This window comes from Sander lucioperca, chromosome 13 (assembly GCF_008315115.2).
Source record: "Sander lucioperca isolate FBNREF2018 chromosome 13, SLUC_FBN_1.2, whole genome shotgun sequence".
NCBI lineage: Eukaryota > Metazoa > Chordata > Actinopteri > Perciformes > Percidae > Sander > Sander lucioperca.
Window position 1 is genome coordinate 736,402 of NC_050185.1, and position 14,937 is coordinate 751,338.

A 14,937-nucleotide genomic window follows, 5' to 3' on the forward strand; every position below is an offset into this window, starting at 1 on the left:
ACGACAATCCCCCATCATCCTCCAGCTCTGCCTCTACCATAGAGGGCGTATTAGTCGGATTTAGGAGTTCCTCAAAGTGCTCCTTCCACCGCCCTATTACCTCCTCAGTTGAGGTCAGCAGCGTCCCATCCTTACTGTACACAGCTTGGATGGTTCCCCGCTTCCCCCTCCTGAGGTGGCGAACGGTTTTCCAGAAGCACCTTGGTGCCGACCGAAAGTCCTTCTCCATGTCTTCTCCGAACTTCTCCCACACCCGCTGCTTTGCCTCTTTCACGGCAGAGGCTGCAGCCCTTCGGGCCCTTCGGTACCTTGCAACTGCCTCCGGAGTCCCCTGGGATAACATATCCCAGAAAGACTCCTTCTTCAGTCGGACGGCTTCCCTGACCACCGGTGTCCACCACGGTGTTCGTGGGTTGCCGCCCCTTGAGGCACCTAAGACCCTAAGACCACAGCTCCCCGCCGCAGCTTCAGCAATGGAAACTTTGAACATTGTCCACTCGGGTTCAATGCCCCCAGCCTCCACAGGGATGCACGAAAAGCTCTGCCGGAGGTGTGAGTTGAAAGTCTGTCGGACAGGGGCCTCCTCCAGACGTTCCCAGTTCACCCGCACTACCCGTTTGGGTTTACCAGGTCTGTCCAGAGTCTTCCCCCACCCTCTGACCCAACTCACCACCAGATGGTGATCAGTTGACAGCTCTGCCCCTCTCTTCACCCGAGTGTCCAAAACATACGGCCTCAGATCAGATGAAACGATTATAAAATCGATCATTGACCTTTGGCCTAGGGTGCTCTGGTACCAAGTACACTTATGAGCATCCCTATGTTCGAACATGGTGTTCGTTATAGACAATCCATGACTAGCACAGAAGTCCAACAACAAACAACCACTCTGGTTTAGATCAGGGAGGCCGTTCCTCCCAATCACGCCTCTCCATGTGTCTCCATCATTGCCCACGTGCGCGTTGAAGTCCCCCAGCAGAACTATGGAGTCCCCTACTGGAGCCCCATACAGGACTCCATTCAGGGTCTCCAAGAAGGCCGAATACTCCGAGCTCTTGTTTGGTGCATACGCACAAACAACAGTCAGAGTTTTCCCCCCCACAACCCGCAGGCGTAGGGAGGCGACCCTCTCGTCCACCGGGGTAAACTCAAACGTAGCGGCGCTCAGCCGGGGACTTGTGAGTATCCCCACACCCGCCCGGCGCCTCACACCCTGGGCAACTCCGGAGAAGAAAAGAGTCCAACCCCTATCCAGGAGTATGGTTCCAGAACCGAGACTGTGCGTAGAGGTGAGCCCCACCAGATCCAACTGGTAGCGCTCCACCTCCCGCACAAGTTCCGGTTCCTTCCCCCACAGAGAGGTGACGTTCCACGTCCCCAGAGCCAGCGTCTGCTGCCCGGGTCTGGTCCGTCGAGGCCCCTGACCTTCACTGCCACCCATGTGGCAGCGCACCCGACCCCAGCGGTTCCTCCCACAGGTGGTGGGCCCATGGGTTGGAGAGAGAGGTGCCACGTAGCTTTTTCGGGCTGTGCCCGGCCGGGCTCCGTGGCAAACCCGGCCACCAGGCGCTCGCTGACGGGCCCTCCATCTGGGCCTGGCTCCAGACGGGGGCCCCGGGCTTCCTCCGGGCAGGGTCACATCATCTCTACCTCGTTTTTTCATGGGGTTTTTGAACCATTCTTTGTCTGGCCCCTCACCTGAGACCACTTTGCCTTGGGAGACCCTACCAGGAGCACAAAGCTCCAGACAACACAGCCCTCAGGTTCATAGGGACACACAAACCTCTCCACCACAATAAGGTGATGGTTCCCGGAGAAGTAAATTAAAGTCTCCACCAATAATTAAGTAGTGGTCATCAACTTTAGGGAGGGAAGAGAAAAAGCTTGAAATGAATTTATCATCATCCCAGGTAGGTGCATAGACACAGGCCATAACCACAGGCATGCCACATAATCTACCAGAAATAATTACAAATATACAATAAACAGGCCATCGGTAAGTTTGCCTCAATATATACCTCAAGATATAAAAAAAAAAAAAAAAAACATCCCACTTAATAAACCCAACTGCAGGACAGCGCATAGTACATATCAATAAAAACAAAACACAAAGATAGTGAGGTTGAAAAAAAATAAAATAAAATAAATAAATAATTAAATAAAGTATCTAATAAGGCAATGCCTACTATAAGATATATATGAGTGTATCAGAGGCACAACAGCCAAACCGAGGTCTCACTGAAACCAACTTAACAAGTTCGCAATCGTACTCAGGACAAAATCACAAATGGTACCCACATTGTACAATCGGAAGTAAACAAGGTCCCCAAAGCGGAATATAACAAGTCTATGCACATCGCTCCTGGTGCATAAGAAGAGTAAACATGGCCACACGCCTACCAGTTTCCATGGTCATCATCATGCCCGCCGAGGACGTCCGCAAAACAGTAATTCTTCAGGCGGCATATAATGGCAGGAGCAAGCGAGTTCATCCAAACCGTCGAGGCGGGGGATTCCAGGTGTGGGTGACATCGGTGGGCATTATACAATGCCCTATTCTTTATTCATCAGACGCTCGTTATAAAATGCTTGCGCATCTTCCGGAGTCTCAAAGGTGAATGTTTCACCCTCATACGAAACTTGCAGGCGGGCAGGGAAGAGGAGCCTGAACTTCACTCCTTTCTGGTATAGGGCTTGCTTGATTTTGTTGAAACCGGCTCGTTTCTTTGCAGTGTTGGCGCTGACGTCTGGATACACCCGCAGCGTTGTGTCGCGGTGCTTAAGCTCATGTTGTCTGGCCCAGCGAAGCACCTTCTCCCTCTCCTGAAAGCGATGAAAGCATATCACAAAGGGCCTGGGTCTACCTCCCGGTCCAGGATTAGGGGCTAGAGAGCGATGTGCCCTCTCGAGCTCCGGGGGTTTGGGGAGGACTTCGGGGCCGAGATTCTTCATCAACAGCTCAGAAACGAACTCGGTCGGGTTCCGTCCTTTTTCACTGCCCTCCGGAACATTAATTATCCGGAGGTTAACTCTACGGGACCTGTTTTCCAGATCGTCAAGGCGGTCTTGAAGAGACTTATTCTGAGCTTGCAGTGTCTTCACAGCTCTTTCGGTGATTGTTATGCGCTCAAAGTTGTCCCCCGCCAGGGATTCTGCAGCGGCGAGGCGGCCATTAAAGTGACTCACCGTCTCGCGGAGCGCGTCCACAGAAGTCTGCAGCGGCCCAACGGACTCCCGAATTAACGTAGACATGTCCTTCAGAAGCGATGCTCGTTGCTTCTCCAGTTCGGAAACCAACTGGCTCGTTGATAAAATGTCCGGTGAGTCTTTGACGGGGTCAGGTGTACTGCTGTCGTCCGAGCTCGCGGCCGCCATTTTAGCAAGTTTGCTAGCTACAGTAGCCGACACTCCGCGAGTAACTGGAAAGTTCTGAGTGTTACTCGCTCTCGATTTAGAACCACTCATTTCGCGACTTAGTTGGAGCTATAATTGTTATACGGCACTTCTCCGAGTCAGTTGTGATGTTTACAGGGATATATTAACAGTTCAACCGGGAGCCCTCCAACAAGCGACTATCTCCTACATCGTCACCACCGGAAGTGATTCTATTGAGAATTAATTAAACTAGTAATGCTACTGCCCAACATTGCTTGCAATACAAGTTGGATTTAGTTTTTTATATATATATATATATATATATATATATATATTGGCCAGAATCTGCCTTTGGGGGAGGGGGGGTGGCATATCATAGTGGGGGGTCTGGGGAAGGGAAGTTTTGAGCGTCAACGACTTCATTTCCTGTATTCGGATACACTTTTATACCACCATTTACGGTGGAAATACCTTTATTTAGTGTGAAGAAGAAAAACACAGATGCTAATTCAAAATATATCAAAACTTTAATGGAAAGTATGTTGTTGCGTGTCATTGGGCATTTTTAAGTGGGTATATGGAAATCCTGGAGCTTTCTTAGTGGGTATACTGCGTATACCTGCGTATCACATAGACTCAGGGCAAGGCAAGGCAGCTTTATTTGTAGAGCACATTTCAGCAACAGGGCAATTCAAAGTGCTTTACATGAAAACAGATTAAAAAATTTAAAACAGATAAAATACAAGAATAAAAGTTACAGTGCAGTATAAGAAATTAAACATTGAAGAGCAATTAAAACAGTTAAATATATAAAAGCAGATAAAATAGGAATTTCTCTTTATATGCTTATATAGATTGTCATACAGTGTCAACAATGCAACTTCAGTATAAGAAATGAAGTTATTTAAAGAAAGGCAACATCAAATAGATAGGTCTTCAGCCTTGATTTAAAAGAACTGAGAGTTGCAGCAGACCTGCAGTTTTCTGGGAGTTTGTTCCAGATATGTGGAGCATAAAAACTAAATGCTGCTTCCCCCTGTTTAGTTCTGACTCTGGGGACAACAAGCAGACCTGTCCCAGACGACATGAGAGGTCTGGGTGGCTCATAGTGTAGCAGCAGATCAGAAATGTATTTTGGCCCTAAACCGTTTAGTGATTTATAAACCAGCAAAAGTATTTTGAAATCAATTCTTTGAGGCACTGGAAGCCAGTGTAGAGACTTCAGTACTGGAGTGATGTGATCCACTCTCTTGGTCTTAGTGAGGACTCGAGCAGCAGCGTTCTGAATCAGCTGCAGCTGTCTGATTGATTTTTTAGGGAGACCTGTAAAGACTCCGTTACAGTAGTCTAGTCTACTGAAGATAAAAGCATGGACAAGTTTTTCCAGTCTTGCTGAGACATAAGTCCTTTAACCCTTGATATATTTTTAAGGTGGTAATAGGCTGACTTTGTAATTGTCTTAATGTGGCTGTTAAAATTCAGGTCTGAGTCCATGACTACACCAAGATTTCTGGCTTTGTCTGTTGTTGTTAACATTATCGTTTGAAGCTGAGTGCTGACTTTTAATCGTTCCTCTTTTGCTCCAAAAACAACCACCTCAGTTTTTTCTTCATTTAATTTAAGAAAGTTCTGGCACATCCAGTCGTTAATTTGTTCAATGCACTTAGTCAGTTGTTGTATTGGACTATAGTCCCCTGGCGATAAGGTTATATAAATTTGTGTGTCATCCGCATAACTATGGTAACTTATTTTGTTGTTTTCCATAATTTGAGCCAGTGGAAGCATGTAGATGTTAAACAGGAGAGGCCCCAGAACTGAGCCTTGGGGAACTCCGCACGTCATATTTGTATGCTCAGATGTATAATTCCCTATAGACACAAAGTAGTCCCTATTCTTTAAATAAGACTCAAACCACTTTAGTACTGAGCCAGAAAGGCCAACCCAGTTTTCCAATCGGTCTAGTAATATATCATGGTCGACCGTATCAAATGCAGCACTGAGATCGAGTAATACTAAGACTGTAGTTTTGCCACTATCTATGTTTAAGTGGATGTCATTAAAGACTTTAACAAGAGCCGTCTCAGTGCTGTGGTGTGGTCGAAAACCCGACTGGAAGGCATCAAAACTGTTGTTTAGTGACAAGAAAAGGTTGAGTTGTTGAGAAACCGTTTTTTCAATGATTTTACTTAAAAATGGTTTGATATCGGCCTATAGTTGCTCATTAGTGACGTGTCTAGATTGTTCTTTTTTAGGAGTGGCTTAATGACTGCAGTTTTCAGGGCCTGTGGGAAGATACCTGAGAGAAGAGACGTGTTTACAATCCGTAGAAGATCTGTAGCCAAACAATTTGCAACATTTTTGAAAAGGCCCGTTGGTAGAATATCAAGGCAGCAGGAGGAGGTTTTCAGATGTTGTATAATGTCCTCCAGGTTTTTACGGTTAATCATATGAAATTGGGTCATATTGGAATCTGTTTTTCCTGGACACTGTGACAACACATACCCTGTACTCGATATGGAAGCACTGACTGTTTGTTTCATTTTCTGAATTTTGTCATTGAAGAAGGTGGCAAAATCATTGCAGGCCTTTGTGGATAAAAGTTCAGATGCTCCTGGTACTGGAGGGTTTGTTAACCTATCAACAGTAGCAAACAAAGCACGTGAATTATTATTGTTTTTGGCAATAATGTCCGAGAAGAAGGACCGCCTTGCATTCCTCAGTTCCAAATTATAAGTGCGAAGTCTCTCTTTATAGGTGTTGTAGTGGACCTGGAGATTAGTTTTTCGCCACCTGCGTTCTGCTTTTCGACACTCTTTTTTCTGTTCTTACCAGTATGGCATTTCTCCATGGAGATCTTTTCTTATCAGAGACAGTTTTTACCTTAATGGGAGCAATGGCATCAATAACATTTGTAATTTTACAATTGAAATTGTCTACAAGCTCTGCTGACTGAGACCCCTGAGAGGGTGGGTGTGGACGAGAAAAGTTGAATGAATGTTTCACTGATGTTGTCAGTGATATACCGTTTTCTTATTAACTTTGTTTGGACACTTTTTTGCACAGAGATAGTGCCATTAAAGAAAACACAGGAATGATCAGACAGAGCACCATCAGTCACCACAACCTTGGAAATGTTCAAACCCTTCGAGATAATCAAGTCCAGAGTGTGTCCCTTGTTGTGTGTGGGCTCCGTCACATGCTGAGTCAGTCCATAGTTCTCAAAAATACAACACAGTTCTTTTGTCCCTCTATCCTGGGGGTTGTCAACATGAATGTTGAAATCACCAGCAATAACTACACAGTCAAAGTTAATACAGATTAAAGTTAATACAGATAATACAGGGGCGTCGGACTGGGGGGGGGAAAGGGGACTGAGTACCCAGGGCCCCCATGTGAGGAGGGCTCAAAAAGATGCTAGAATGAATAGCTGTGGATGCGGGGACGGGCCCATAGAAAATGCCTTTCTACAGGGCCCAGAATTTTGAGCTATGCCCCTGCATAGACTACACCACTGGATTAAGTGCAGTGACGCCGTCGTCACATGTTGCTAATGTCAGCTACTTTTTAATTTGACAGAAGGTGTCATAGTGACAAATGCCGGTTCAAACCGTTAGCATAAAGTTAAACCGGTTTAGCCTGGTACACCGGAAATGGACCCAACTGACACAGAATCATATGTGTGGGATGTTTTGTGTCCTTTGCCTCTGCACAGGGACATGAATAAGAGACTGACAGAGGAACAAGCCAGGAAGACGTTTGACAGAGCTTTGAGGCTGGAGCAGGAGTTTGGTGAATTCTTCACAGGTATGATATTGATAAAAGCACAAATACAAAAGAAGCCATTTATAGTCAGCTTGTCCCTCACTGTTCAACACTGCCGAAACTCAGTATATAAGCACATAAGGCCAGCTGGGTGATCGATTATTTTAAGACTCTCCTTCCAACTCACCACAGAACAGGAGTAAGGAAGCAGTGCTCACATGGCTCAGATGCCAAAAATATCAGGATTATTGTAGAGATTCATCCAGGCTGGCAGACTGGACGTGTCAGTGTTTAAGCTAAGCTAATGTTTAAGATAACTTCTTCCATTATTAAGGTAACACCAGTTTGTTAGATAATCCATAGAAGTGCATGGGAGGATTTGAATTTACAGTGATTCTAAAAAGATGTTTGTGAAGATTTCAGCATGTGTAAAAATGTTTGCATTAGTGTTATGATCCTGCATTTCTTAACTTTCACTTTTATTAAAATGATCCAATATAAAGATAATAAAAGGGATAGTTCAGATCTTTAGAAGTGTGGTTGTATGAGCTACTTCTCCATAGTCAGTGTGTTAGCTACAGTAGACAGTAGGCAGTTTGGAGAAGCAGGCAGGAGTACAGATACAGAAGCCAAGCTGCAGCTAAACTTATTTTAGACACCTAAAAAATCCATATCAGTTTAAGTGTACGCTATATTTAGAATATTTTCACTATGGATAAGTACCTCATACAAGGGGGGCCTTCAAAATATCCAAACACTCCCTTTAATGTTGCCTTTTGGCATCTTAAATCCAACTCTGCCACTGTCTTTCATTGACTCAAATTGAATTGTGGAATCATTGTATGTATATAACTATAATAAGCTCATGTTAAAGCCCCTGTGTGTCATTTCTTATGTGATGATAGTATATTTCAGTGGCATTCAATGTTTTTTTTTGTCCAAACTTCAGACAACCCGGCGGTGCTAATTAGTGTTAGACATGGGGCAGCGGGTCCACAGGGTCTATTGGAAACATTTGACAGCTGTGACTGTATGATTTAAATGTTCTATGCAAAGTTCCACAGTACATAAAGAGTTCCCTTTGCTTTGCAGCGCTGGTTCAAGGAGACACCTTAGAGGACATTTATAACCACTGCAAACAGGTGATAGAGGAACATTCAGGACCCTATATCTGGATCCCCTCAAAGGAGAAACTATAATAACTCATCACCCTGGGAGGGAGTCTGGACTGCTAGAAACTAGTTATAAGTTGTAACATATGATAACTGTATGGCGATGAATAGTCTCTCTCATAAATAATTATTGTGTATATGTTTCATGTTTTTTTTTTTCACTTTTGTTTGGTTATTGCCTCATTTTTCACTCAACATGAATGTTCCTGAATGTATTCCACAAAGTGTTTGGACATGTTTGTATATTTGTGGATTTTTTTTTTTTATTTGAACAAAAAGGAAAAGAAATGTAATGAAAACTAAATAAATATGGGGTTATGTGTCCACATCGGCACTGTGGGGAATTTCAAACAGGAAACTGGAGGAGGCATATGCAGTGCAGATTTCGTTGCTTCGCTAACATAGGAAGGAAAGTAGGAATTCCAACTGTGACACCCTTCACACTGCAACAACTAGCAAATAATCATCTGAAGTTTAATGTTTTGTCTGATTTTGCATCCATGCATCCCCTGAACACAGCTTTGCTTTGTGTTTGTTTACATCGTCATTTCTTCCTTGAATTGCTGTATTTATTTCTCTGACATGACATTGAAGATGTGTAAGGAAAATGTTTTAGTCACTGTAGACTTTCATGTTTTTTATCATTATTATTTAAACGTAGACTCATCCAGCTGTTGCATTGACAATGATTGAAGGGAGAAAGCTGGTATTGGCAACGGAGATGTAACACTATTTTTTGCTACTTAAATTGCTAGGGGACACAAAAGCACATAGTTATTTATTATTGGAAATATAACTTTGATTAAAAGGTCATTTACAGAGCATATTTTATTTGAATGATGTAGTATGTTGTGACTGTGTTAGGATGGATGGGAATATTATGGGGGAATAGACATTTGATGTTTTACTTTTGTAGATCTGGAATGGAACAGGTGGTCAAATAATATTTCTATTTAATACTGAAACACATGGTTGTGCTTTGAAACTGATAGCAGGGCAGTGAAGAATAGGAATACCAAAAAAGGACCAATACTTTTTGAAAGTATAAAAACAGAAAAGGCAGAACATTAAAGTAAAGTGAAAGCATACATTTCACAAAATGCAGTTAAGTATCAGATATTGATATTCTGTAGCAACATGATGAATTCATTAAGGATTTGAAGAGGAAAAAAGGGAGTTTTTCAACTTTACTTTGAAGAGGACACTGATTCAGATAGCTTGTTCTCCTCAGGCAGGCTGTTCCTGAGTCTTAACGAGAACGGTTTGATAATAATGATTGGATTTATATCTTGGGAATAACCGGCGCACAGTCTCCGCTGCTCCTTTGGTGTGTCCCTGTTGAGCTGCAACACAAACTGGGAATTCTGTACTAAAACGACACATTCTCATTCCCAACTCCTCAAGTACTGATGCTTGGCGTTACTATTTAACGCTCTGGGTCAGAATCCCCTTAGTGTCATTTTTTAACGTGAAGGGTAAAACCACTTAGTTAAGGTTAGGAAAAGATGGTGGGTGGGGTTAAAATATATACATTTAAGTGACACACGGGACAAGAACGAGACATGAACCCCGGTCTCCTGATCCATCCCCCACCCCAACCTGCCTCCTTACGAGTTTCGGCCTTTAATAATACTCCCTATTGTTGTCGCTCTTAAAGGGTAACTACCGTTTTTTCAACCTGGACTCTATTTTCCTATGTTTTTGTGTCTAAGTGACTGATGGGAACAACAATCTTTGACATTGGTCCAGTATTAAGTGAGTTTGCTGCATCGTAAACTTTAAAGTCGACAGAAACAAAATAAAACTATGAAAAGTCGTTTTGGGTCGTCTTTTCACTTTTCCAACCATCACAACTCTAGTTTTGGTTGAAATAAACACATAATTTACCGATTTACATGTGAAAATATGCTGGCTCTCTACACGCTAAAAGTATTGTTTTTTTAAATGGAGTCTGGTGGGTTTAGCGCTAGCGACTTCAGAGCTGTTTCTGTTTAAACAGAAAGGTCTCAAAGAGGTTTTAAAGGTCTATCTCTGTAGGGATCCTTTCCATAATGGTGTCAGACACTTAGAATATTGATCTGAGCCTGTCAGCGGCAAAACAAGTGTTCTTGCTTAATCCTGGATCAGTTTCAAAGATTGTTGTTCCAATCAGTCACTTAGACACAAAAACATAGGAAAATAGGGTCCAGGTTTAAAAAATATGGTAGTTACCCTTTAATACTATGTCATCTTACAGGGCTGTGGTCGAGCTGCTGTTCTGCCCAGTGCGTTCCATACAGACGCTAAAGGGGGATTCTTGTGTCGGTATCTGACGCTGAGAGACACTGACAAAGTGTCAGTATTTTACGAGTTGGGAGTGAGAAGCGCTTGACTAAAACTACTCTAACTTTGTAGGATACCCAATGTATTTGTCCTACTCAGACTGCGAAGCCTAATATTAGTTTCAGACTTTTGAATACATGTTTGCACAGAATGAGGACTTTGGATTTTGTCCCCCATCACATAAATTGGAAGTTTATTAGTAAGGGGTCTGTCTCTTCATGGCCAGTATCGACAGGAGGAATGAGTACAGCAAACATTACCTCTTTTAATGTTCATATGGGCACCTGACTATTGTTTAAAGACAGACTTGAAAAATTGTGAGCCCTGTCCTTTAATTGTTAGGTATCAAAATGAAACATTTAAATGCACTGAATATGGAACACAAAGTGCAGTATTAGTCATTTGTGTCCTCAGCCGAAAACAGTAATATTGGCCCTGAGGGGGCCTTTCAGTGGCCCTTCAAACAGAAAGCTGCATTCATACCTACAATCATGGCTTAAGTTGCTGTGAGACAATTGCAATCTTACTTATGAGGTGCTTCCTAGCTGGAGAAATCATGCCTGAATAACCCTTCTAACTTGCTCCCAAGTCAGATCTGGTTACAAACATGTACACATTCAGCAGAACACCTGACAGGACAACAAGGACTATCATGCATCAGCTACAGAGAGATCTCACATGTATTACCATTTGTTTTAGAAGTGGCTGAGCCCTGATGTCCTGAGCAGACACTTCTTTACTAGTCTCGCTTTGCCAGACCTTCCTCCACAACGCTGCAGAGCTGCGGTGGAAGGTCTGGCTAGTCCACACAGCATTCCAGGATGGGAGAAAAACGTGCTCTGGTTTATTGGCATTTCTTTAAACCAATCACAATCGTCATGGGCGGTGCTGAGTGCTGCACGGAGCCACGGTGCCTCTGGAAAATAGCCTCGGGGAGGAACTTGTTTTGGTGGAACGTGTACGTTCAAAAGTAGTTTTAGTCGTGCAACAGAAAACTCAGATAGGACAGATAGTCTAGCTAGCTGTCTGGATTTACCCTGCAGAGATCTGAGGAGCAGTTAACCATAGTCCTCAGAAATCCACTAGAGGTTAGAACGCCAACACAAAGGAAGCGTTAGCTAACGGAAAGCTGGTCAAAAAAAAAGACATACGGCGGAATTTCCAGCGGCAACGGGGCGATCCCGGCGTGATACAGTGTATCACTATAGTTTACTCACCAGTGGCTTGCCTTGTTTGAAAGGGTATAAAGTAATATAGTACCTTGCTTTGTTAAAAACCCATCATGTAGGCCTACTTAAAGCACTTGGAATGACTAATACCAGTGTGATAACCTTCCTGTTCTGTTAAACTGCAATGCCATTGGTCGATAGATTCCCATGACAACAATGTGTGAGTGACATACTGTATATTCCTGCTATGTGATTTAGACAGCATGTTTTACCCAAACTGTTATCAAGTAAATATAGTAGTTACAATGATATATGTTTCTATTCATAGGGAGATTTCAAAAGTGCACTTATTCATTGTTTTAGTAAATCGGCACTGTATGATAACAGTAATGAATAAGATTTTTAAAGCAAATATAATTTCAATCTACTGATTACTGTGCAAGATGGCACAGTGAGATGACTGAACCCTGACCTGTTTGTATGGACCATATACTGTACCTGTAGTAGACTGATAAGCACTTAAATCACACGTCATTTCCAAAACGAGTGTGTACTTTGAAGATGAAAATGATGTTTTTATGTAAAGGATCCTATTTCTCTTGTCCCTCATTATAAATTGGATACGATTTGTGGCTGATGATAAATGACAAAAAATATCAGTGTTTCCTTTTCATTTTTGCAATATGTTTCAAGACATCTGCCATCATTCTTTTCCATAGCGTATTGGTCACCACTTGCCTTAACAGAGTAGGTTTACTGTATATCAGAGATAAAGGCTTATAAATACTATTCCTTTGAGAATAGAACATTTAATTTAATCCTCCTCCACATCTAAACTTCAGTGAAAGAAGGCTGAATCAGATCCAAGGTGTCACTATGCAGAGGGTGATGACATCTGATAGGTAAAGGCCGGAGTGATATTTTATATATTTCGTAATTTTATCTTAAAAATGAGCATTTCTGTGGCAACAAGAAAAAGCATTTTAAAACGGTGAATGCTGGGACACCTCAATATTTTGATCCTTGTTTTTCAAAAGTTTGATTGGCAAGCAATATGCTGACATGTAAAAGCAAATGTATCTTTATATACTGGCTTGATACTAATGCTAAACCTAATACAGTACTTCCAAAGTCATTGTGAACATTGTAACACATCTACAGGCCAATGTAAAGGTAAAGGGTGTCTGACCTATGCATGTTGCAAAGTCTTCTGCTTCCTGTGGATGTGTAATATTCAACACAACTGCAGCATATAAGGGTACTTGCTGTGTTTTAAGACATGATCAAACTGCAGATTTTAATCATCCAATCAGAGTTGTGTCTATTTTAAACTAATAAAAACACTGATATAGGAGGTGTTGTCCAAACAATGTGTGGTCAACAGATATAGCATATTTTCATTAGTGAACCCAAATTCACAATTTATAATTCAGAATTATGATTCAACCAAAAGTCAGTCTTCCAACTACATTTTCAGCAGGTCAGCTGATATGTGTTGCATCTTTGGAAAGACGCTGCCCATGAAGGTACAGTTCAGCAGCAGGAAGTTGCCTGTAAACTACAGACAGTCCCAGTGGGGAAGTGGAACAGGCTCAGTGATGGCCTGGTTTTCAGTATTTTGGCATTTCATTTTAACAGAGTGCAGTGGATGCATGGCTTCATTATATAATACACCCTACATTGGCTTTTATTTTCCATTGGTCCAGTTCAAGTGATGTATTTGCCAGTGACTGATAAATGCAGCATGATGTCACATGGTATTGCCTGCTTCATGAATTAGTGAGGTTCACCTGAACATTCCACTGAACAAAGACCTGCATCAAGCAAGGACATTTAGTTGGGATTGTAAGAGTGAATTAGGACACAGCCAACATCTTTTGTTAATACTATGTTTCTATAGGAGCTCCATTACTTCCTGACATAATGTCGATTTATTGGTTAGAACTTATTACTTATGCTAAACACCCCTTTCTATAAGTAAATGATTGACTGGACAAAAAAAAGTGTTCATACTCATTTCTATAGTATTGTATCTAATAGCAAAAGGATTACAAAGTCTGACTAAAATTCAGTTTTGACTTCTGAATATTGACCTTTTGTTTCCATTTAGAATGCACCCAGTGAAACTCACCAATTATTACCTTTATGTTGCTGTTCACATATATTTTTGTGTGTCACTTTGTAGATTTCTTAGATGTATTGTTACAGTAACTCTGCTTGTGTACCTGCCTGCACCAGCTGTGCTCTGTTTTTTATTTATTTCTTTTACTTTCAATTTTAAAATGATTTGAATCATTCTGTACACTTGACATTACATGACATTGTGGAAGATTTTTTTCTTTGATCATTTCCACACACACAAAAAAAAAGATTTACACAAGAAATGTTTACAAATGATCCATAACAAAAATATAACAAGTTCGGCAAGTTTTCATTCTTCCTGGAAAGATGACTGCACCTAAGGATGAGCTGCTCTACATATTAATCTTGTCTTTTTTGGGGTTCTGCTTTTGTTCACTGTTGTTTGTAAACCTTTATGTCCGTTCAATATCAAGATAACATGCACCTAAAACAAGGCGTACGCGTACATGCCATATCTGATTTACACATTTGACTGTAGGTGTTGTTTTGTTCAGTGGAGTGATGGACACACAGAATGCACTTACATTTACATACCAACACTGTCGCTTCAGTTTTTATATATATATTTTCCGACATTTTGCATTTATTCAAGCTTATGAACATGGAAGTTGTGTTTGCATTACTGTATGAATTAATGAACTACTTAAGAGTATCGCTGTATGTATATACGTATATATAGATATATGTGTGTGTATGTATATATATGTATATATAAAACATTACTACAGCAACTATCTTTTCAAAAGGAAATTAAATGGGTGATTCTTTTAAAATCAGCTTGTGTGTTTGTTATTAATTTGAATTTGTTTATGTTCAAGAAGTAAAGATACAGTACCAAATATTTTATCATCAGTGCCAAAGTACAATGTAGATGCAGTATGTGTAAAGTTACTGTACTTAAAGTTTGTTTGTGTGTAATAGGACTCATACACATCAGCATACCAGACCACATAGTTCTATGAGACTTTTCTCCATGGTGACAGCCACCAGATAAA

General features: G+C 41.7%; 1 protein-coding gene across 42 annotated transcripts in view; it reads left to right on the top strand.

Annotated features, from left to right (window-relative positions):
* Positions 1-9,135, top strand: part of dlg2 (discs, large homolog 2 (Drosophila)) — a 261,578-nt gene extending 252,443 nt beyond the window's left edge. For all 42 annotated transcript variants that reach the window (XM_031311122.2, XM_031311125.2, XM_031311128.2 and 39 more), the window contains 2 exons: positions 7,088-7,179; positions 8,230-9,135. In XM_031311122.2, the coding sequence (XP_031166982.1) occupies positions 7,088-7,179; positions 8,230-8,336 (199 nt within the window). In that variant the 3' untranslated portion in view covers positions 8,337-9,135. The remainder of the gene's footprint in view (positions 1-7,087; positions 7,180-8,229) is intronic.
* The last annotated feature ends 5,802 nt before the right edge of the window (positions 9,136-14,937 follow it).